We start from the raw sequence: 25662 nt of genomic DNA, 5'->3' as shown, positions 1-25662 counted from the left end.
TGTTGTTTACAGGAAATAAATATTATACTATATACACTACCGTTCAAAAGTTTGGGGTTACCCAAACAATTTTATGGAATAGCCTTCATTTCTAAGAACAAGAATAGACTGTTGAGTTTCAGATGAAAGTTATCTTTTTCTGGCCATTTTGAGCGTTTAATCGACCCCACAAATGTGATGCTCCAGAAACTCAATCTGCTCAAAGGAAGGTCAGTTTTGTAGCTTCTGTAACGAGCTAAACTGTTTTCAGATGTGTGAACATGATTGCACAAGGGTTTTCTAATCATCAATTAGCCTTCTGAGCCAATGAGCAAACACATTGTACCATTAGAACACTGGAGTGATAGTTGCTGGAAATGGGCCTCTATACACCTATGTAAATATTGCACCAAAAACCAGACAGTTGCAGCTAGAATAGTCATTTATCACATTAGCAATGTATAGAGTGTATTTCTTTAAAGTTAAGACTAGTTTAAAGTTATATTCATTGAAAAGTACAGTGCTTTTCCTTCAAAAATAAGCACATTTCAATGTGACCCCAAACTTTTGAACGGTAGTGTACATATATACAGAAGCATTCAGACTGTGAGTGGAAAGTAAAAATTGAACACAGAGAGGTGCTAAACTATAAAATCAGTGCCTATAAGAGTTCACCGTGGTCATGGCTTTAGGGAAAAAAACTATATATCGTGTGTGCGTAAACGAGACGACACACCTCTGCCCACTGGGACCAAGATTATGGATGCCTGACAGGGGAGTTCACTCTGTTAATTTAATTCTACAGGAGTGAACCCTCTTGTTCCTCTTTCGAAGCGAGAGACGGAGAAAACAATACAAATTTACAGACGACGACAAAGTTATCAAGGTCATTTTCATTGATGGTTGGATGAAGTGATTTATGTCTTAGACTTAGACTTCCTTTTTAATGTCATTCAAATTGGAACTTTACAGTACAGATAAGAACAACATTTTGTTACATAAGCTCATGGTAGTGCAGGATAAAAAAGCAATAAGGTGCATATGTAAATAAATAGGTTACTGTACAAATAAATATATATTGCACTTTTTCACATGCGTCCACGTTTATGGATGTATGTTATATTGTCTTTTTTATTCCAGCGAGTTAATCCATTTTGGGGGGAGTTGAGGGGATAATTTAATTATGATGTGTTCAAGAGTATTACGGCCTGAGGGAAGAAGCTGTTACAGAACCTGGAGGTTCTGCTTCGGAGGCTGCGGAACCTCTTTCTAGAGTCCAGCAGTGAAAACAGTCCTTGGTGGGGGTGGGAGGAGTCTTTGCAGATTTTCTGAGCCCTGGTCAGGCAGCGGCTTTTTGCGATCTCCTGTATAGGAGGAAGAGGAGTCCTGATGATCATTTCCGCCGTCCTCACAACTCTCTGGAGAGACTTCCAGTCTGAGGCATTGCAGGCTCCAGTCCAGACAGACATGCTGTTGGTCAGCAGGCTCTCTATAGTGCCACTGTAGAATGTGCTGAGAATGGGGGGAGGGAGCTGTGCTCTTTTCATCCGACGCAAAAAGTGCATGAGCTGCTGAGCTCTTTTCACAAGAGCTCCGGTGTGTAGGGACCAGGTTATATTGTCAGTTATCTGCACCCCCAGGAACTTGGGGTGCAGATAACTGTCTATAGCGTCAACTCCAAATGTCTCCTCTACTGTCCCCTGTCCACTACTACACTCCGCTGTGCTGTATTCCACATGGTCCTCAGAAACGAGTCCAGGTGCATCGCCTGGGGAAGCACGCTAGGCCAGTGTGTCCAGGCAACTAAATGTGAGCTTATTACCTTTGAAGAGGCTCTCGATGGAATCCCGCTTCATATGTTTCAGCTGGGGACCCAAAGCAATTTGCTGCGGCAGTATGCAAATGCTTTTCAAATCAAAAACATACCATGTGGCCAGGGCTAATATTGCGTAAGTGCACCAGCTCGGTCGCAGTGATTATCCCCGAGAACTATTGATGAATACTTTGCGTTCTTAGCTAAAAAAAAAAAAGGGCTTTTAACGGCTAAAGAATATCACAAAGGGTGGAGTGAATGATGCCGCCACTAAATTTACCATTGCTCCCAAAATGTTGTGATGTAATGGGAACTGTGCTTTAGTGGGTGTCAACAGTTTTCCCCGTGCATGTTGTCAGGGCAGAGAGGGACGCTTGTCATAGTATAACAGCCTCATTGTGCAACCGCCACTAGGCACAGCACTTTTCATTATGGCCGCTGGCTGCACGACTTAGCCACGGCTTAGGCGTGCTGTACCGTGACTTTGCCCGTTTCTGCCCCCCCCACCCCCCCACCCCACCCTAGACCTTGTACGCCATGGAATCCTCTTCGCTCGCCCGTTTAAAATTGCTTTGGATCCCTTCCCGACAAACAAAAGCTATGAACGCTCCCTTCCCGTGCTTGGACTGACCTGCTTCGGAGCAGCTGTCTGGGAAGCACATTATTGACACCGGGAAGCCTACGGGGGCAGGAGGAGCTAGCGTTAGTAGCAAGGGAGGCAGACGAGGATGATGGGATAGTCGAGGCTTCGTGCGGACCCTGCAGGGACAATGATTTGGTAACTAAATCCATTTGTTCGTCATAGACGAGACGTCCAGATAGGGGGGGGGGGAAACCCTCTGGATTCACTCATGAAGGCTGGAGGTTGGCCGAGTTTCTCAAATAAAAATTGATGGAGGCGACGATTGAGCCAAACCTGGATGAATGAATGATTACAGGTCACGTGACGCGTTCATTCATTATCCCTGACCCACCCCTGAACAGTAGATGGCTGCAATTATTTTACAGACATCTGTGTACATCATGCTTTAGCTCTGTTTATTGAACCTCTGATTAACATTCCGCAAAGTCATTAAGTCCTGAATGTAGACCGGCCGCAATAGCCGGGACGCACTTCCCCACCCCGCGGCCATTGCGTATCCAAACACCGCCGATACATCATCCAGGTACTCAGTGCCATTCGCTAGCACAATGAGAACATGTGTCTCGGGCGAAGCAGCTGCTCGCAGTAACAAGCGTAGTTGCCAGTGTAATATTTTGGCTTCATTCTTAGTCGCGGATTTTTATAAATGATGGCTGTCCGCAACCCAATGTGCTTTCAATTTGGAGCGCAATTGGAGAATTTGTTCCAATTAGTCTGTCGGGGAGGGACTGTGGACTGTTTGCTTTATCGCACCCACGTAGTTCGGTTTGATACCACATGTGCTGGGAACAGAGCGCGGCGAGGGGGGAGAAAAGAGGAGACGTTTCAGCAGTATCAAGAGAAAAAAACTGTGGGTATGACTAAGGCTGCATTCACACTTGAGGTCTGGTTCAAAACATTTAAAAAAAATACTTGGTGTGCACTTTGGTGTGATTCGCTGTGTTCATGCTGGTATTTTTGTCCAAGACCAAAGACTGTGCAGTAAAGAAAAAAATGCATTAAGTATGGAAGACGTGATTGGCTAGCTTTTTTTTGGCTTATTACGTGACATCATTAAAATGTTTCAAACCAAAATTCAGTCCGAGATGCTGTAATTTAGACAACACATTTAGACAATTGGGCTACGTTTACACTGCAGGGTCTGATGTCCAATTCGGATTTGTTCTTGTCAAATTCAATCATTTTATGTGGTTGTCCCATTACAAAAACAAATGTGATTTCTAATGTGAATGTAACCTGACCTGTATGCAGACATGACATCATGACGTCGCACACACTGCAGTGTTTACGGAAGTAAACATGTATTCATTTTAATTTTTTTTAATTTACTGTATTTACTTATTTCAGGCATTATTCCACTCGAGTCGGTCTAACAACTGTGGCAATTTCAAGGATTTTGTCCAATCAAAGTCAACATTTAATGAACCGAATTATTGCATGTAGAAGATAAAGAAGGAAGAGGACAAGTATTTTGGCTATGGCAGTTTTACGGGATATTTTGCTTCGATTTCTGCATGAAGAGCGTGTCTGTGGAAGAGCAGTTGGAGACAGGAGTGTTGGAACTTTCATGTCAGTTCCTAAAACATTTTATTTTCACCTGTTTTCTTCTCATTTGTCAACTATGTATTTTATAACTGTTATTTTGGCGAATAATTATGGCGCTTTTTGATGACGTTTTGGTCTGGTGAATGCGACTGCAACGCACGGTCGCATATATATCCGATTTTTATCCACATACGAAAAAAGCCTGGGTCATATATGAAAAATTCAGAATTGCACTGTTCACACAGACATGAAAAAAATCTTATACAGGTCACATATTGGCAAAATCGGAATTGACCTGCAGTGTGAGCAAGGCCTAAGATTTCAAGAAAGGCTTCTAAAAAGTTTCAACAGTTATCTGACATATTCGTCATTTTTGCATGTGTTGTTGCGTCATTTTAACACTTGAGGACAAGTGAACCAAACGGCACCATAGCTCCCTTGTTTGGTGCACAGTAGATGATCACGTTCACACTTACAGTCTGAATCATTAGCATTTACTTTTGAACCTATCCCGCACCAATTCCAGGTACCTGGAATTAACTGGATAACGCTAGGCAGTGGTACCAATTCGGGCTGCAGCTATCGATTATTCAACCATTTTGTTCAATTAATCGAGTAATCGGATATAACGCACTTTATAACGTCAATGTATAGGGAAAATAGTTGAAATAAAAAAAATATATATTTCTGCTTTCCATACAACTTCCTTTTTTGTCTAATAAATGCAAATTATCACAATTTAAATTGCAGTTTAACATGTGTGCATTAATAAAAAAAAGCTCTTCGCTGCCACACAGATCATGGCACCCACACACTACTGCTCTCATTTGCACTTTATTGCAGAGGCTGTGTGGAAACGATGTCCAGGAACTCCACACCGTCCAAAATTTATCAATTTGTATTATTTACACTGAAACGTTTAATCGAAGCAAGAAAATATGAATCAATGCTTTTTTTCTAATCCATTTAATCGATTAATCGTTGCAGCTCTAGAACTAATCGTTGGTACTTTTTAAAGGTGTTAATGTGGTAATAAAGTTGTTTACTTTTAATAAATAATCAAACATTTAACACTGAGCTGATAATGATAACTGTGCTGTTTTCTCACACTTTTGAGTCTCATTTACAAAAATACATTCAGCTCAGCTTGTCCTCTGTGTGTTGCCATAGCCATTGAGTTGAATGTGCCAGTCTTGTATTTTGTTGAGTCCTACAAAGTGTTTATACTGTAAGCATTACATTTATTACACACCAGCTGTTTGATTGTGACGTGAATCTTAGTTGTAGTTTGGATTACCAAATTTGGAGGTGTTGAAATTGCCATGTACAATCGCAAAATGTTAATATCAGTAGCACGTATATGGCATATCCAATGTAAATTAGCACATTTTAGATAGATAGGTAGATATATAGTACTTTATTGATTCCTTCAGGAGAGTTTCCTCAGGAAAATTAATATTCCAGCAGCAGTGTACAGAATTGAGATTGAATTTTAAAAGTAAAAAGTAAATAATGGGGGTATAAATGGAAACAAAATAGATAAATATCACAATAAGAATACAAATAAAAAGAAACAATGAGAATCAAAATATAACAGTAAAAAAAGAATATAACAAGAGAAACTAGGCAGTAGTGACCATGTTATGAACAAGTATTGCACTGTTATTGTTTTGCATCCCCTGTCATCCTAGTACTTCACTTATCAAACATTTTGATAAGTGAAGGATTACTTTGTATCAGGCATGTTTGTTTAGTTGGTAGAAGCAGTCTGCTATGAATACGCGTGTTTGTCTGCAACCAGACATTACGTGACGGCCAACAAATCTATCAAAATAGGGCACCTTTTTAATTATGCGTGAATCGATACCTGGTAGTGAAGACGGAATTTTTTTAGGTAAGTATAAAAGTAGTGAATTTGGCACTCATCCCAATTCCCACTTAACAAAAAGAACCGTATAGTACGAGTTGATCAAATGCAACAGGGTTCCTTTTCACCAAAGAAGCAAACATGTTTATTATGAACGCAGACACAATAACAATAGAAAGTCAGCTTACTCACTTTGAGCATGGAAAGTCTCTGAGTCATGACTGAGCACCATTAAAAAACAGAAATACTGTCGCTATTTCTTGTGTATCTGGATGGATTACAGTGGGAGTAAAGAACAAAAAAACAAAAAAAAAGAGCTGCACCACACTGTTGCTGAGTGGGGGACATTCTCGAGCCCTCAATAGTTTATACAGACCATAAACATCTGGCCTTGAAGGCTGAGTAGGGAAAACGTTTCTCCCTCCCTTTCAACCCTCGCAACATTTTTATTGAGCTCCTTGCACATGAGTTTTCTTTCTATTGGCAGGTTATCATTGGTGTGCAGGGCCTGGCCGTGCGCCCTGTTCTGTTAGCCGTCTGCTGCTAGCCATGCACCGTCGCAAACAGAGCTACTATGCAGCTGCTCACTTTCAAAAACGTGGGACATCAGACGCTCAGCGCTACCAAGAATTTATATCACTTTTGCAATAAGTGGAGATGCAGATGGCTCCTGCCAAATAAGAATGTTGATATTGGACAATTGGATAAGCAGTTGGACAGACCCTGTGGCGAGATACAGTGTATTCCTGCTTTTCTCTTCAACCTATTGGGATTATCCACACATTTTTTTTATAAGGCTCATCCCGTGCATAGTCAAAGGGGGGGCTTGGAGCCAATCCCAGCTGATTTAGGTTGACAGGCAGGTAACCCCCTGAACCAATCAGCAGTCAGTAACAGGGCTAGACTACCAATTGTTGATGTGTTGATGGGTTATCCAATGCCCTAGTGGTTAGAGTGTCCTCCCTGAGATCGGCAGGTCTTGAGTTCAAACCCCGGCCGAGTCATACCAAACACTATAAAAATGGGACCCATTACCTCCCTGCTTGGCACTCAGCATCAAGGGTTGGAATTGGGGGTTAAATCACCAAAAATGAGTCCCGGGCGCGGCTACCGCTGCTGCTCACTGCTCCCCTCACCTCCCAGGCGGTGCAACAAGGGGATGGTTCAAATGCAGAGGACACATTTCACCACACCTCGTGTGTGTGTGACAATCATTGGTCCTTTAACTTAACTTACAAAGATGCTTCAAATTACTGCAGCAAAAAAAGCAACATTTTTTTTATGGTGAATCTCATTACTACCATAAAGATATGTACAGTATATATCAAAGTCTGACAAGGAAATGCGAAACAAATCCAACATAAAGTAACCTATCACAATGACACTCAAATGTATTAATAAATATACCTTTGCAGTTTGAACCGTCCTAATGAAATAACCTTACGATTGTTTAGCAAACAAAGGGAGTGTGTTTAGCTTTTTCTTTGGCTTGTTGTATCATTTATTCCAAACGCCGTTATGCACAATGTTTGTAAACAAGACAGTATTTGCAAAATTCACCATTAAGGTTGAGATTGAGTGTTTTGCTGTTTATAGGTTTTAATATTGAGTGTAGGGCTGCAGCGATTAATCGATGAATTTGATTAGAAAAAAGTTCAGTTCCAGTTTATTTGGAACATGCATATGATACAATGTAATGCATCACACATTTCCAGTTGTTTCATTACAGCACGTCCGAAAAGGAGTAGGAAGAAGCAGAGCTTATTTAATCCTACCCCTTTTCATACCATAGCAATTTTATCCAATTTCCTTGTTCTCTGTAAAAGAACAGTGAACAAATATTAAATAAATAATATAGCATAGTAAGCAAACAAATATTAAATACATAAATAATATGTTTTTTTTTGTTTGTTTGTTTTTTTGTCAAAAAATACAAACATGTGTGCTTACGGAGTGTATCTCTGCAGACTGTATTGATCTATATTGATGTATAATGTATATATTGTGTTTTTTATGTTGATTTAATAAAAAAAAAATATATATATATATATATATATATATATATATATATATATATATACATATATATATATATATATATATATATATATATATATATATATATATATATATATATATATATATATATATATATATATATATATATATATATATATATATATATATATATACTACCGTTCAAAAGTTTGGGGTCACATTGAAATGTCCTTATTTTTGAAGGAAAAGCACTGTACTTTTCAATGAAGATAACTTTAAACTAGTCTTAACTTTAAAGAAATACACTCTATACATTGCTAATGTGGTAAATGACTATTCTAGCTGCAAATGTCTGCTTTTTGGTGCAATATCTACATAGGTGTATAGAGGCCCATTTCCAGCAACTATCACTCCAGTGTTCTAATGGTACAATGTGTTTGCTCATTGGCTCAGAAGGCTAATTGATGATTAGAAAACCCTTGTGCAATCATGTTCACACATCTGAAAACAGTTTAGCTCGTTACAGAAGCTACAAAACTGACCTTCCTTTGAGCAGATTGAGTTTCTGGAGCATCACATTTGTGGGGTCAATTAAACGCTCAAAATGGCCAGAAAAAGATAACTTTCATCTGAAACTCGACAGTCTATTCTTGTTCTTAGAAATGAAGGCTATTCCACAAAATTGTTTGGGTGACCCCAAACTTTTGAACGGCAGTGTATATATATATATATATATATATATATATATATATATATATATATATATATATATATATATATATATATATATTTTTTTTTTTTTTTTTTTTTAATTTTTATTTATTTATTTATTTTTTATTTTTTAAATTATTTCTTGTGCGGCCCGGTACAAATCGGTCCACGGACCGGTACCGGGCCGCGGCCTGGTGGTTGGGGTACACTGCTCTATATCCAACATTATGTATTATTCTAATTGATCTTTTTTGTAACAGTTAGTGAATGAAGCGCATATTTGTGGTTGTTTCCCCATATTTCTACACTGTAACTCAGATATGGTAACACTAGTGAGCAGTAAAGAGCTTAAATTTATATTCCGTTGCTTCAATTACCGTATTTTCCCGACTATAGATCACACCCGTGTATAAGCCCCCTAAATTTTAGGAGAAAAATATATTTTTCCATATTATAACCGCACCGGACTGTAAGCCGCAGATACATATGTTGTGAAATAACTTATTTACACAGAAATATATTGTAAATGTTCATTTACATACCTTAATTGTTTCCAAACAGTGTCTATAACAAGGCAGTAAAAGGGCTGATCAAACAAAACAGAAGTCATCGCCATGGACCCACTAGCTGCAGAACTAGCTCTCCAATCAGCTAAACCAATGGTCACCAATCTTTTCAGGTCTGTTGGTTACCCCTCGGATGGGGTTGTCACGTATTGATATCATATTAGGATTGTTTTTTTCTAATATTTTCGCGATCAACCGGTAGGGTCCCAAAGATCGACTAGCAAATCGCGATCGACGAGTTGGCGACCCCTGAGCTAAACAGACTCAATAAGTCCACACGGACGACTTGGTGAACTAACAAAACTGGAACATTACAAACAGAATGCTATTATGCTGTAAGTTAACAATACTAACACAGACACTCGTAAGCGTGTTAGCATATTAGCAAATGCTAACGACGCTAGCTTAATGACATAACATAGCACGTACAAGTATGCATGAAAACATTCCTACAGACATCACACACGAGACGGTTTAGTAAGTATACATTGTTTTAGTACTATTGCAAAACCTACAAACATTTCTCGGATTGATGAATGAAGGAACCATAGGAGTAGAAACGCTACGAACAACACTTTATTATCATTTAATATTTCTCTAAAATTATGATATTAATACATCTTTATTGTTTAACTTTATCTTGTAATAATGAAAAGTTATTATTGTGGATTTACTACTCATATATTTTTTTAAATAAATGTATGAACTGGAAGAGTATATGACTTTCTAATATTTGTAAGAATTTAACATTCTGGTGTCGATCATTATTTCTTTTACTTTTTTCTAATGACATTAAAACTCATAAAAATTTAACTTTTTCTTTAAAAAAAATGAAGTTTTTCTCTCGAGAGTATATGACTTCTTTATTCTTTACTTAATTGTATTTATGCCTAGCAATATGATGTTTCCTCAAAAATAATAACAATAATAGAATAATCTTTGCTTCTTTTGACTCCTTTTCGGACAAGTTGGATTGTGCAAGTGTAAACATGTGACAAATGTAAGTTTGTTAAACAAGTTTAAAACAAACTAAATAATTACCTTAACAAATAACATGACGTTTTTTTCTTAAATACATAACTTTTCTCACATTATATCACAACTTTATTTTTGTACTTTCTTCGTATTATTTTTAGTCTGCACAATTTCATTTTTTTTACATTATGTATAAAATAAAGTAAATATTATAACAGATTATATCATTACAAAACGGTTTGAAGCACTAAACAAAAGGAAATACTGGAGACGTTCAACTCTTCCAAAAGACGGCGTCATAGCACAAACAATAACAAATATTTTCAGTGGTTGTTGAAAACTATTTGTCGAATTCGAAACATTATGACCGAAAATGAAAATAGATAAATTAGCCGCACCGTTTTCTAAGTCGCAGAGTTCAAAACGTAAGAAAAAAGTAGCGGATTATCGTCCAGAATTTACGGTTATTTTTGATGAGTATAAAAAAATGTATAACATTTAGGCCGCAAGGATTGTCATATATGTATACAGAGTTTCCTCACAGAATAGAGCACACATGAGAGCTGTGGTGTGTAGGTGCCGTTATCGCTGTGGCAGAGGACAGCTGAGTTAAAAGAAATACAAATAATGCACACAGATTAAAAGTGCTATTTCAACATTGATAAAGTGCATTATTAGAAAAAAAGAATAAAGGTTGTGGCAAGCAGAATAATACGTGTTTATTTAACATATTTTCCATAAAACACGAATTGGTATAAAGTGTGTTTTGTCCGAATAGTCAAGATAGCTAAAGCCCTACTTAAATGTGCTAAACTTATTTTTACACTTGTATATCAGTTATAAATTAATTTATTATTGTTGTTCTAACAGTAATATGGGTCTTTAAAACCGGTCGGTGAGCCAACTCCTTTATTTATTCTACTTTTTAGAGAAGAAGAACTCAAACAGTTGCGGCTTTTAATGAAGTACAAAAACTTCCACCCTCTGACACGCCCCTAGCTAGATGAGCACACCACTTCACAAAAACCAAAAACAAAGCTTTGTTACACATCTTAAAACGCCAACTATCAGTCAGCTACAGGCGTTTTGTTTTCTCCAGCAAATAAGCACGTTGGTTAGGCAGTTTGGTCCTTAGCGCTGTACGACATTGGTTGTGTTGTGCAATATACATGTTATTAAATGTGGTCAAAGAAAGTTGGTCACAATATGCATGCAAAGGATTGCTACATAATTCTTCTACTTACTTTCCCTGAGGTAATTGAGATGAGAGAGAAGAACCTCGGCGTTGTACATGGTGGTGAGCCGAAGGAAGTCGTCCTTGCTCATCTTGCATAAGTCCTTGCCGTCTGTGTTCTGAAACACGGACGTGTCGATTTCCAACAGGCCGTACTCCTTGATGGCCCACTCCAGCCACTGGCGCACGTGGTCCTGGGACCACAATGAAGGATCTGAAGGACAGAAGATAGTTTATTGCGTGCAGGACTGAGAGAGAGCGATGGAAGCGGAGTTAAGAGTCGTGTCTCTGGTGGCGCGGAGGAATAGGAAAAAATGAACAAGTTGGAAATGGAATGATTTATCAGGCGCGGACGTGGCTTAGTTATTTGTTATAAATAATTCTTCGTCCCCCTTTAAGCGCGGGGGGACTGGATAATGTATCAGGTGAAGTAGACTTTGACAGGCGGAGTCTTTATTTCTTACATCAAGTTACATCTGGAGAGACTTACTTAACACACCGTAGTGCGTGTTTAATAGGCTGCTCAGACAATCTGGAATCCAAAGCAGTCACGGTAGAGCCTCTGTGTAATGTCTACAGTAGTTACAGTTTAGAGTCAACTTCCTTCCTCAGACTTGCTTAATTTCTTCGGATTGTTTGGGAGAATCAAGTTCTTCTACAGTCCTGAAACTGCACTTGTAGCTTCATGGCGCACATTTAATGATTAACCATAGCTGTTAAAAGAAAATATAGCTCTGGCAGAGCCAACACATATTTCTACTTGTACACACTCTGCAATACTCTCGAGGGAGAGATGAAACGTTGGCACACGGCTGAATAAAAATAAGGGGCAGCGTTGGCAACCTTCTATCAAAACAGAAGCCAGCAGCACGAAGTCATTGCTCCTGTATATCAAGTCTGGTTATGCACGAACATAAACATCAACTCCACTTTAGAGGTTGTATGTTTTCGCTTACCGGCCGGTACGATGACTCTTCGCTCATTGGTGGTCATGTTGGGTGGAGGGACGTTCTTCTCGTCCATGTAGTTTCCGTAGTTCATCTGAGACGTCTCGTTGCTCCCCACCAGCTTATTGCATTTACCCACACTGCAGTCCACTGGAGACTCCCTGCTGAAGGGAAAGAATGGACAGAAATAGTTGTTGAATGGCAAGCAAAGACACTGAACATTAAAGAAAACACACACTTCAAGGCGTCGATTGAAGTCCTTTGAACCTGTGGGAACATTTTGCATTTTCCTGGCATTTAACTGTGCAGCATATTCAGTTTTTGGTGTCAAATCTCGGGTGCTTTTTGGACACCGCTGGATTCCACCCATGTTGTTGCTTGAAAACCAGGCATATTTTATGTAAGACGGTATTTTTTTTCGTTTTTTCGTTTTATGTTTCAGGACCCAAAGGTGTACACCTTATCTTCTGGGCTATAGAGCGCACCTAAATATAAGCCGCACCCACCTAATATTTGGACATATTTTTATTTTGTACATATATTGGCCGCACAAGTCTATTCCAGTAATTTAAACATGAAATATTGTATTTTATATATAATATGATATTACAAATGACAGTCGCATACAGTAAGTAGCCTTTTAGGAAAAAGTCATTGAGCGCGTTCTCCGTTTTTCTCCTGGCGCTAAAAAAGCTGAAGTCGCCTTTTAAGGCAGTGTTTTTCAACCACTGTGTGCCGCGGGATACAGTCTGGTGTGCCGTGGGAGATTATCTAATTTCACCTATTTGGGGTATAACATTTTTTGCAAACCAGTAATTAGTCTGCAAATGATGTGTTGTTGTTGAGTGTCGGCAGAGTAACCGTGTAATACTCTTCCATATCAGTAGGTGGCAGCAGGTAGCTAATCATGATCACAATTTTTCAGACGACAGCGGGAGGCAGTGTGCAGGTAAAAAGGTGTCTAATGCTTAAACTGAAAAATAAACAAAAGGTGAGTGCCCCTAAAAAAAAAGCATTTAAGCTTAGGGAAGGCTATGCAGAACGAAACTACAACTGAACTGGCGACAAAGTGAAGAAAAACAGAATGCTGGATGACAGCAAAGACTTACAGCGTGTGGAGCAGACGGCGTTCACAAAGTACATCTGTACATGACATGACAATCAACAATGTCCCCACAAAGAAGGATAAAAACAACTGCAATATTCTTGATTGCTAAAACAAAGCAGGTGCGGGGAATATCGCTTAAAGGAAGACATGAAACTGCTACAGGAAAATACCAACAAAACAGGAAAAGCCACCAAAATAGGACCGCAAGACAAGAACTAAAACACTACACACAGGAAAACAGCAAAAAAAAGTCCAAATAAGTCAGGGTGTGATGTGACAGTACACCTACTTTGAGACAAGAGCTATAGTGTTGCATGCTTAGTTATGCTTTAAAGTCATATCCGACGACTTTTTATTGTCAATATCGAGTTTCGTATTTTAATGATTTCTGCTGGTGGTGTGCCTTTGGATTTTTTCAATGAAAAAAATGTGCCTCGGCTCAAAAAAGGTTGAAAAACACTGTTCTAAGGCACCCGCTCTTCCTGAGCGGTGATGGATTTCCTTTTCGTGAGGTGGCTGTTTCCTTTTCCGATGCCCAGGTCCATCTTCTTTGGTTTTTGGGCTGTGTTGTGTGCATTTTGTTGTTTCTTCCATGATGAGGGTGAGTCCATGTCGCGCTAAATGGCTGGCTGACTAATTGTGTGCGTGCATTTGATTTAGTGTGAAAATTTTAATTGGTCCACCATGAAATGTTCAGCTATTTCATTGGGGTGAGGCGACAGGGCTAAATTTATTGGCGACATGTGAACCCGAAAGGCGTCGATTGAAGTCCTTTGAACCTGTGGGAACATTTTGCATTTTCCTGGCATTTAACTGTGCAGCATATTCAGATTTTGGTGTCAAATATCGGGTGCTTTTTGGACAGCGCTGGATTTCACCCATGTTGTTGCTTGAAAAGCAGGCAGATTTTATGTAAGACTGTATTTTTTTTCGTTTTATGTTTCGGGACTCAAAGGTGTATACCTTAGCTTCTGGGCTGTAGAGCACACTTACATATAAGCCGCACCCATCTGATTTTTGGATTTTTATTTTGTACATATATCGGCCGCACAAGTCTATTCAAGTAATTTAAACATGAAATATTGTATTATATATTTATATATAATTACAAATGACAGTGCCGTAAGTAGCCTTTTAGAAAAAGTCATTTGAGCGTGTTCTCCATTCTTCTCCTCCTGGCGCTAAAACAGCTGAAGTCGTCTTCTAAGGCACGCAGTCTTTCTGGGCCCGCTAGTGGTGATGGATTTCTGTTTCGTGAGGCGGCTGTTTCCTTTTCCGATGCCCGGGTCCATCTTCTTCGGTTTTTGGGCTGTGTTGTGTGCATTTTGTTGTTTCTTCCATGATGAGGGTGAGTCCATGTCGCGCTAAATGGCTGGCTGACTAATTGTGTGCGTGCATTTGATTTAGTGTGAAAAATGTAATTGGTCCACCGTGAAATGTTCAGCTATTTCATTGGTTTGATGCGACAGGGCTAAATTTATTGGCGGCATGTGAACCCGGAAAAATCCATGAGTTAGCCTCAGCATGGTATACAGCACAAGGTTCAATTTATGTACTGTATATTTTTGCAACTTTTCGTTTCTAATAACTTTGAAAAACAGTGCATTTGTAATAAGAAACAGCTGAATTAATGCCCATCATATTCATACATTGAAAATGTGTGCAAAGTAAAGGAGCTGGTCGGATCTCTCAGTGAGGTGACTCGCTGCAGGCAGCCAAATTTTAGAACTGTCTGCATTACTTCACTTACAATAATTACATTGATTATCGTTTATTGCCGTTTACTAATCGATTCTATAATCGTCCATGTTCAAATTGCGATGCATCTAAAAATCGATTATTTCCCCCACCTCAAATTGTTACTACTGTTTTAATTTCTTGTCAGTATGTCCACCACCGAGGGGAGAGTGGCCGTGCCAGCAACCTGAGGGTTCGTGGTTCGATCCCCAGCTTCTACCAACCTAGTCACGTCCGTTGTACCCTTGCTCCTGATGGGTCGTGGTTAGCTCCCATCACTCCATGTGTGTGAATGGGTGAATGTGGAAATAGTGTCAAAGCACTTTGAGTGCCTTGAAGGTAGAAAAGCGCTATACAAGTATAACCCATTTACCATTGACCATTATACTCGCTTTTCTTTAGTTTATGCGAGTGCAGAATCTCGTCTAGTCTGTGCAAACAACACATCTCTATCTACTGCTCACCATACTTGCCAACCCTCCCGATTTTCCCGGGAGACTCCCGAATTTCAGTGCCCCTCCCGAAAATCTCCCGGGGCAACCATTCTCCCGATTTCCACCCGGACAACAATATTGGGGGTGTGCCTTAAAGGCACTGCCTTTAGCGTCCTCTCTCACCTGAAAAGGAGACTATTATATATGTCTCCGTTAACCATAGGTTTATCCATAACCCATAAAGTAGGCAGGCACGGAGCTATTTCTCAGCGTGTGTTTATTCCAGCCAGCACGTTAATACACTGACACACGACATCCGGATTCCCATCATGCATTGCTTCAAAACTACGGCAAGTAGTAATGTCCAAAAACATAACAGAGACGAAGCAGAAGAACAAAGAAGAGACGACGAGTAAGAAAAAGAAATACGCTTGCAAGTTCCAAAATGATTGGAAAAAATTATTTCAGTTCATCCAGGACAGCTCGAAGGGGAAGGGGTATGCTGCCTGCACATTTTGTAGATCAGACTTCTCCATTCAACACGGTGGCCGAACGGATATACACATTCATGAACGGATTATATATATATATATATATATATATATATATATATATATATATATATATATATATATATATATATATATATATATATATATATATATATATATATATATATTTATATATATATATATATATATATATATATTTATATATATATATATATATATATATATATATATATATATATATATATATATATATATATATATATATATATTTATATATATATTTATATAAAAGAAATACTTATATGACATTTTTGTATTCCAATTTTCGTACATTGTTGCATTTTTGTTATTTTATTATAATAACTTGTTTCTTAAATTGTGTGTAATTGAACATAATCAGGGAATTATTTCAATAAATGCTATACTAAAACATTGCTTTATATCATTCCATTTAAGTATGAATTTTTATTTTCATTTGAATGAAATATTTTTCTTGTGTTATCATAGTCATAATCAACTAACTAGAGACACAATCACAACATTATTCAATGATTATGACATTTTAAGTATCAGTGTAGGCCAGGCCTGGGCAAATATTTTGACTCGGGGGGGCCAAATTTAGAGAAAAAAATGTGTGTGGGCGCCGGTATATGTATTTTTAGGAACACTAGTACAAAACCTCACATAACGTCTGATTGAAAGCTAAAAACGGTATGACAGACCGCCTTAAAAACAGAATGGAATTTTACCATTTTTTTACTGAATGAGACACCCAAAATGTACATGAAAATAATGAATGTGTGATTTACAATATTAACTATGAACGATAAAACACTGAATGTTGACAACATATGAACGTCACACACCCTCTCGATCGACATATTTTACAATTACAACAAACAACGAAATATGAACGCGAAGGGTAAAAAAAAACCCACCTGCAATCTGATATATCACTAAGCTTTAGATATTTGTTGTAAAAATCTCCTTCCGCGTTGTCCCTGACACCCTCATTTCAGGCTGGCCGCTCTGGAAACACTCTATGGAAACGCTCCACACCCACACTGCTTGGTGCCTCGTCTGTGCTGCTGTGACTTAGATTACCATAGTAACTAGTATATCATGCAAAAGCGCAGATTCCAACCATTGAAATACTTTGTATAGTTTAAGACTTACGATAATTTGAAAACATCACTGCACATCATAATGGCAGCAACAGTTTCGATCTTAAAGATCTAAAAAAATGATTTGGGAATGTCCGGCGGGCGAGATTGAAAAGCTTAACTGGGCCTTAATTTGCCCAGGTCTGGTGTAGGCGATACTAGCCCTGTATTTACTTGGAACGATCACCCACCCTTAGTTGCAGATGGAGTCCGCATTCATTAGCATTGAAATGAGATACCAATAGCTATTTCCTTTTTTCGGTCGCGTTACTACCGTTTACGTTAATGGCACCGTGTTTCGGTACCCATCCCTACTTATGATGTTATTTTAAACTGATAACCGATGAAGCAGAGTCATTAAAAAACTGTTAGACAGGGAGGAAATCAGTTTTATTTTAATCTACCACAGATGAAAATAGAAATCAAATCCTATTATTGCAGCAATACAAAACATAGAGAACGTGCAAAAAAACGACTTGCTTGTGTTGTAATGTTGATATTCACATTTCATGGGATTCTTGAATGCACCGTGCTCCCTGTAACCATCATTAGTGCATTAAAAAAAAAAAAAAAAATATATATATATATAAATATATATATATATATATATATATATATATATATATATATATATATATATATATATATATATATATATATATATATATATATATATATATATATATATATATATATATATTTTATTTTTTTTAATTGTGGTATTTTAAAGGAGTGTGATGTTCGGGTCAAAACAATAACACCATTCTAGACTTTTTGTATGAAATACAAACCGTTAAATATGTCGATATACCTCCTACACCCATAAAGGTGTTTCATCATAATTTGATTAATTGATTGAGACTTTTATTAGTAGATTGCACAGTACAGTACATATTCCGTACAATTGACCACGAAATGGTAACACCCGAATAAGTTTTTCAATTTGTTTAAGTCGGGGTCCACGTTAATCAATTCATGGTACAAATATATACTATCAGCATAATGCAGTCATCGCACAAGGTAATCATCAGAGTACATACACTACCATTCAAAAGTTTGGGGTCACCCAAACAATTTTGTGGAATAGCCTTCATTTCTAAGAACAAGAATAGACTGTCGAGTTTCAGATGAAAGTTCTCTTTTGCTGGCCATTTTGAGCGTTTAATTGACCCCACAAATGTGATGCTCCAGAAACTCAATCTGCTCAAAGGAAGGTCAGTTTTGTAGCTTCTGTAATGAGCTAAACTGTTTTCAGATGTGTGAACATGATTGCACAAGGGTTTTCTAATCATCAATTAGCCTTCTGAGCCAATGAGCCATTGTACCATTAGAACACTGGAGTGATAGTTGCTGGAAATGGGCCTCTATACACCTATGTAGATATTGCACCAAAAACCAGACATTTGCAGCTAGAATAGTCATTTACCACATTAGCAATGTATAGAGTGTATTTCTTTAAAGTTAAGACTAGTTTAAAGTTATCTTCATTGAAAAGTACAGTGCTTTTCCTTCAAAAATAAGGACATTTCAATGCGACCCCAAACTTTTGAACGGTAGTGTACATTTAATTATTTACATTATTAACAATCATAATGATGATGAAATCATTATTTTCCCATGCCATGTTGCTTGAGTATCCTATTTCTTCTAATAGTAACTGTTCCCACAATCACCCTTCAACCTGCTCTCGTGCAGTTCTAGGTTTCTTACCTGGATCCATTCATATGCTCATATTCTCTCTTGACGTTGACTCGCACTGGTTGGTTGATCCACTCCTGCTGTGGGGGTAATGGGTTGATTTTGTGAGTCTGGCCGTAGTCCTGCGCGCCAGATGCAGTCATGTCTGTCTTGGGGAGAGGGGCGGCAGTGGCGTAGGGGGGCTCGAATAAGGACTGGTCTTCACTCACCACTGATAGCGCCTCCTGGAAAGACCAGAAAGGGGGACATGTGTCTTTCTTCGCTCAAACAGGCATTACAAAGTGCTACTCACTAGTGAACGTGTGTTTTACAAGGGTTAGTGATGACTTGTTAGAGACTTAGCAAAGGTCTTAGGATACTAGTCCACTACTTAGATGACTACTTTTTTCACAGTAGTCATTTTGACATAACAAAAAAGTAAATAGTAAGCCAGACAACAGCACAATTATGAAATTTCAACGGAAAAAGGCTGCTAACTTAAGAGTAGATTGACAAACAGGCACAAATACCAATCAAATATTGCACGATGTACCCACGTTTCTTTACCAATTTGTTGCGCCTCCAATGGGTTGGGGTCAAAAGGCTTTAAAAGATATGCTCGCATACATGTTATGCAGATATACTCAATGTTTTGTAATTATGTATCATCATGATTTATAGGAAATGTGTTGCTACTGTACGTCCAGCCCTTACCCCTACACATACGTTTTGCTTGATAGCGGCCATGTTTTTCAACCAATATTGTTCATATTTTACACACACATGCTCGTCAGTCCCCTTAAGGTGTGCACCAAATTTGGTGGTGATTCGCCAAATCACCTTTATGTTACAGTGGGTGTAAGTTGAGCTGTGTGAGAAATTTCAAGTCAGTTCAACTTTTGCGTGACATTCTGACTCCATATATGGTCATTACGGTATTGCTACATCAGCATATTTAACCCCCGGGAGACATTTGGTTTTAAATGATCATCAAAGCCAAAGAGGACATAAGAGTCCTTAAGTTATTAAAGGGTGTAACAACATTCATGTTTGTGTACTTTTTTAAGCTTCAGTCCTAAACAAAAATATCAAACATATACATTTGTGCCTCGCCGTATTGCTCCTCAAATATTGTCTTCAATACATCGCAATTTTTTTTTGTAAAGAATATTCTACAACATTTTTGGCCGAAATTAAGCATTTTCAAGCATGAGACTTGCCAAATGAACTAAAAACCATCAAAACTACAGTAGCAGTAGTATTGGTCATTAGAGGAGACCAAACCAATCAGAGTGCCCTGTTCAGTATTGTGGCCTCTGGTTGGCTCAGCCTCACACAGCATCACAATATTCAATTAAAATAGTGTAAAGGTGACTAAAGAGTTTTGTTTCATGTCTAAAGGGCTCTTATAATTTTTAAAAACATATTTTGAAGATCTAAACAGGTTTTTTTTGCTTTGCGGAAATTTCCAGAACCAATTAACAGCAATAAACGAGGGCTGGCTTTATTGTTTTTGTTTTTTCATTTGACTCTTTTGCAAATCTACACTTACTGTGCCATCATTTCATCAAAAGGCCTTCAAGGGGTTAAAAACTAGTGTCCTAAATGCAGCCCGCAACCCGTTTTTTTATTGCCCCGCAACAAAATGGTTGGAGTTGGGGGTTAAATCACCAAAAATCCTGCTCCGTCACTGAAAAATATAATAGCAAATTTCCCCCAATGTCGCCACTGTCTCCTGTTAGTGCTGGGCTTGTGATGTCGTACTGGGATCTGTTAATGATGTGTCAGGAAGATATGCAAAATGATGTTCCAATTGTGGGATCTGAGCCGAGGATGTCGTTGTGGCTTGTGCAGCCCTTTGAGACACTCGTGATTTAGGGCTATATAAGTAAACATTGTGATTGATTGATAATTATGTCAAGTTTGTTATTTTGCACTAAAAAAGTACAAACCCCGTTTCCATATGAGTTGGGAAATTGTGTTAGATGTAAATATAAACGGAATACAATGATTTGCAAATCCTTTTCAACCCATATTCAGTTGAATGCACTACAAAGACAAGATATTTGATGTTCAAACTCAAAAACTGTATTTTTTTTTTGCCAATAATAATTAACTTAGAATTTCATGGCTGCAACACGTGCCAAAGTTGTTGGGAAAGGGCATGTTCACCACTGTGTTACATGGCCTTTCCTTTTAACAACACTCAGTAAACGTTTGGGAACTGAGGAGACACATTTTTTAAGCTTCTCAGGTGGAATTCTTTCCCATTCTTGCTTGATGTACAGCTTAAGTTGTTCAACAGTCCGGGGGTCTCCGTTGTGGTATTTTAGGCTTCATAATGCGCCACACATTTTCAATGGGAGACAGTTCTGGACAGCAGGCAGGCCAGTCTAGTACCCGCACTCTTTTACTATGAAGCCACGTTGATGTAACACGTGGCTTGGCATTGTCTTGCTGAAATAAGCAGGGGCGTCCATGGTCATGCATTTGTTGACAAAGTGGTGACCCTCGCCCCATCCTTGTTTGTGAATGACTGAGCATTTCATGGAATCTACTTTTATACCCAATCATGGCACCCACCTGTTCCCAATTTGCCTGTTCACCTGTGGGATGTTCCAAATAAGTGTTTGATACGCATTCTTCAACTTTATCAGTATTTATTGCCACCTTTCCCAACTTCTTTGTCACGTGTTGCTGGCATCAAATTCTAAAGTTAATGATTATTTCCAAAAAAAAATGTTTATCAGTTTGAACCTCAAATATGTTGTCTTTGTAGCATATTCAACTGAATATGGGTTGAAAATGATTTGCAAATCATTGTATTCCGTTTATATTTACATCTAACACAATTTCCCAACTCATATGGAAACGGGGTTTGTACATGATTATTTATTTTCCATGAAAAAATTGTTTTAGTACAAAATATGCATTGCAAATTAAATTTAAGTTCAGTTAAAAAGGTGTAACAATAGTTTCAAGTGTGTAAAAAAAATGTAATCGGGAGGGCGGGGGCTCCAAATGTAATTCTGCTTAGGGCCCCAAATAAGCGTTGTATTACACTAATGTCCTTTGTTACATATAAAACAATGCAATGTTGTGGATGTTTTATTCAGATAGCTTAGCATACATTCTAATAATTTTAGCATCTCGTCATACAAAATGTATCTCAGGCTACGTTCACACTGCCGGGTCGGATGTCCAATTCAGATTTTTTTGGGTCAAATCCGATCTTTCTAGTGGTCGTTTACATTACCAAAAAAAAATCAAAGTTTTAATGTGAATGCAATGACATCATGACGTCGCACGCACAGCAACGTTAATCGAAGTAAAAATGACTTCAGCTCTTGTCGGTCTTAGTACTGGCGTATTTGTGGCAATTTCAAGGATTTTGTGCAATCAAAGTCAACATTTTCGGAACCAAATATTTGCGCGTAGAAGATTCAGAACAAAGATGACGAGTATTTTGGCTGCGGTAGTTTTGCGTGACTGTGGGCGAGCAGTAGGAGACAAGAGTTTTTCACATTGAGGACACATCGCATATATACTCGATTTATATCCACATACAGAAAAAGCCTGGGTCGGATATGAACAATTCAGAATTGCATTGTTCACGCTGACATGAAAAAATCTGATACAGGTCACCTATCGGCAAACTAGGGTTGTACGATATTAGTACAGTATAGTACCGCAATACTAATGAATCATATTCGGTACTATACCGCCTCTGAAAAATACCGGTCCACCATCACCCCCGTCTGCTCGTCTGGTTTACGAGCAGACGAGCATGTTCGGTAGCGCACACACACGGAGTACTTACAAACAGACACGGTGTGTAGACAGAAAAGGGAAAACGGATGCATTTTGGCTTAAAAAGTAAAGATAAAGGTGAAGTTATAACACTGAAACGCCCTCAGGAAGAGGTGCTTTAAGACATGGCTAGCTAGCTAGCGGCTAAAGTTCAGCCGCAGTCGGCAGTGTTTTAGCTACTTCTAAATCACCAATCCTTGTCTCCAAGGCGACAAATAAAGTAAGTTTCTTACAAGTATCATCCCTGCAGGACGAGGAATAGCTAAACATGCTTCACTACACACCGTAGCTCACCAGCCTCAAAATGCAAACAAACGCCATTGGTGGATCTACACCTAACATCCACTGTAATGATACCAAGTACAGTAGCGTATCTAGTCTAAACTACTATGATTATGCCGATATTTTTTGGTATTATAACATTTTCTTTGTTTTTAAAAAAAAAAAGTGTATTATGTTTATAAACTCAGTAAATATGTCCCTGGACACATGAGGACTTTGAATATGACCAATGTATGATCCTGTAACGACTTGGTATCGGATTGGTACCTAAATTTGTGGTATCATCCATAAATAATGTAAAGTATCAAACAACCGAAGAATAAGTGATTATTACATTTTAACAGAAGTGTAGATAGAACATGTTAAGAGAGAAAGTAAGCAGATATTAACAGTAAATGAACAAGTAGATTAGTAATTCATTTTCTACCATTTGTCCTTAACAATGTTGACAAAATAATAGAATGATAACTGACACAATATGTTACTGCATATGTCAGCAGACTAAATTAGGAGCATTTGTTTGTTTACTTACTAATTAAAGACAAGTTGTCTCGTATGTTCACTATTTTATTTAAGGTCAAACTTGCAATAAGAAACATATGTTTAATGTACCCTAAGATTTTTTGTTAAAAAAAGACAATAATGCAATTTTTTGTGGTCTCCTTTGTTTAGAAAAGTATCGAAAAGTATAGAAATAATTTTGGTACCGGTATCGAGACAACACTAAGGCAAACAAATTGGAATTGACCTGCAGTGTGAACAAGGCCAAAGTGGCCCCCGGATGCTTCATATTTTCCTCTATGCGGTCTTCCTGGAAAAAGTTTGGACACCCCTAGGTTAAAATATTAAAAAAAAAACATTACATGTTTGGTATTTTTGTTTAACGCTGAAGTTGATTGAGATTTGAGCAAAGAAAGTAAAAAAATAAATAAAAAATGTTTTTTTTATGCCTTTTTAAAAATTGTACTTTTACGTTATGTGCATTGTACACAAATTGGACATTTAACATGAAAAAAAATCCTCTCGGGGAAAAATCATGTTTATCAGAGTATCACAACAAAATGGCCAAAAATACAGCAAAAATGTAGTGAAAGGACAACAAGTCTGCCTTGTCCCGAAAGGGTTCTTTTATATCGGGTGTCAAACGTACGGCCCGAGGGCCGGATCAGGCCCGCGAACAGGTTTTATCCGGCCCGCGGGATGAGTTTGCTAAGCATAAAAATATACCTGAAATTTTTGAATGAAAGAAACTGCTGTTCTAAATGTGTCCACTGGATGTCGCAATAGCTATTGTTTGTATCTTTGTAGCTGATCCTAATAAATAAACCACTTGATGTTAGTACATCAGTCAAGGAAAATGATCAAACTACATCAATAACATACTGTAATTTGATATAATTTTTTTTATCTTGATATATTGAAAATTAACACCAATGACTTGACTGATGAACATTATCACATCATTTATTCAGAAAATATAAATAACGCCAAATAAATTATTAACCGCAACATGTAAGTGTAAAAAAAACCCCTACAACATTATGATTTCTACATTTGTGCTTGTTCTATTTTTAAACAAAGAAAACAATCTGAAGTTGTCTTTATTTTTAAGTTATCGTGCCGTGATTTTACCAGTCCGGCCCACTCGGGAGTAGATTTTTCTCCATGTGGCCCCCGATCTAAAATTACTTCAACACCCCTGTCCTTATAGTGTCCTCAGACGTTGGGCTGTCAGTTTTAATAGAATCTACAAAACCTAAACCACAATTTCCAGCATCATATGGAGAAACTCAAAGAAGGAAGTTAGTGCGCTGTGCAGGCTGGCAGGCAGATGTTCACCTCCACCATTTCCTGCCATGACACCAGAATCACATCCATCTTCTCAACACTCTCCCAGCCGAGAAAGCAAACAAAAACTCTTCTTTCAAGACTGGCAGGACATTGTCAGGTGATGACAGTGATAGCAATCAGTACAAATAGAACTCCTTTCTAAACTGCACACAAACTTGTGATGTCAAATATTCCCTCTCTGGGGGACTACTTCTTTTTTTTTTTTTTTTTTCTTTTTTTTACAGTAATTAGGTGCAGTTATGGGTCATATCACAGTCTGGCATCCTAAGTAGTTTGCTACTGTAGCTTCCTGTTGACGTTAGATGACTTCAATCACGCTCACGGCGGAGTTAGTGAACTCCTTCTGAAGTTGCTTACATTGTTGTTGTTGTTTGGTTTTTTTTCAGGTTTATTTGAAATAGGGACAGATACAGAAACTTAGATATCTGAAACAGTTATCCAATGTATGCATCATAGTGTTTGTAGCCAAAGCTAATTTACAACATTTGTCCCCAACAACAACAACACAGATCTAAAACATCATTAAAATAGGAAAATAAAAAGAATAAGGCAAAGAGGAGTCGATAATAGTAATAATACAGACAAAGTGCAAAGTAGATAAAAGCCAATAATAATAACATAGACAAACTGCAGACTAGATAAAAACCAATTACCATATTTTTCGGAGTATAAGTCGCTCCGGAGTATAAGTCACACTGGCCGAAAATGCATAATAAAGAAGGAAAATAACATATATATATATATATATATATATATATATATATATATAAGTCGCACTGGAGTATAAGTCACATTTTTGGGGGAAATTTA

The 25662-nt window shown here is 37.9% G+C and overlaps 2 protein-coding genes across 6 annotated transcripts in view; one reads left to right on the top strand and one right to left on the bottom strand.

Annotated features, from left to right (window-relative positions):
- Positions 1 to 25662, bottom strand: part of fli1 (Fli-1 proto-oncogene, ETS transcription factor) — a 107499-nt gene that overhangs the window by 57047 nt on the left and 24790 nt on the right. For 3 of the 4 annotated variants that reach the window (XM_062060516.1, XM_062060518.1, XM_062060519.1), the window contains 3 exons: positions 18943 to 19154; positions 12288 to 12442; positions 11342 to 11545 (listed from right to left, as the gene is read on the bottom strand). In XM_062060516.1, the coding sequence (XP_061916500.1) occupies positions 11342 to 11545; positions 12288 to 12442; positions 18943 to 19154 (571 nt within the window). The remainder of the gene's footprint in view (positions 1 to 11341; positions 11546 to 12287; positions 12443 to 18942; positions 19155 to 25662) is intronic. The other variant, XM_062060517.1, reaches the window with a different exon arrangement.
- kcnj1a.1 (potassium inwardly rectifying channel subfamily J member 1a, tandem duplicate 1) overlaps positions 1 to 25662 on the top strand; it is a 303709-nt gene that overhangs the window by 253606 nt on the left and 24441 nt on the right. The window lies entirely within an intron of this gene.

The sequence above is a fragment of the Entelurus aequoreus genome, linkage group LG10 (genome assembly GCF_033978785.1).
Source record: "Entelurus aequoreus isolate RoL-2023_Sb linkage group LG10, RoL_Eaeq_v1.1, whole genome shotgun sequence".
Taxonomy (NCBI): domain Eukaryota; kingdom Metazoa; phylum Chordata; class Actinopteri; order Syngnathiformes; family Syngnathidae; genus Entelurus; species Entelurus aequoreus.
Note: the sequence above shows the minus strand (reverse complement) of the source record. Positions and strands in the feature narration are given on the sequence as shown.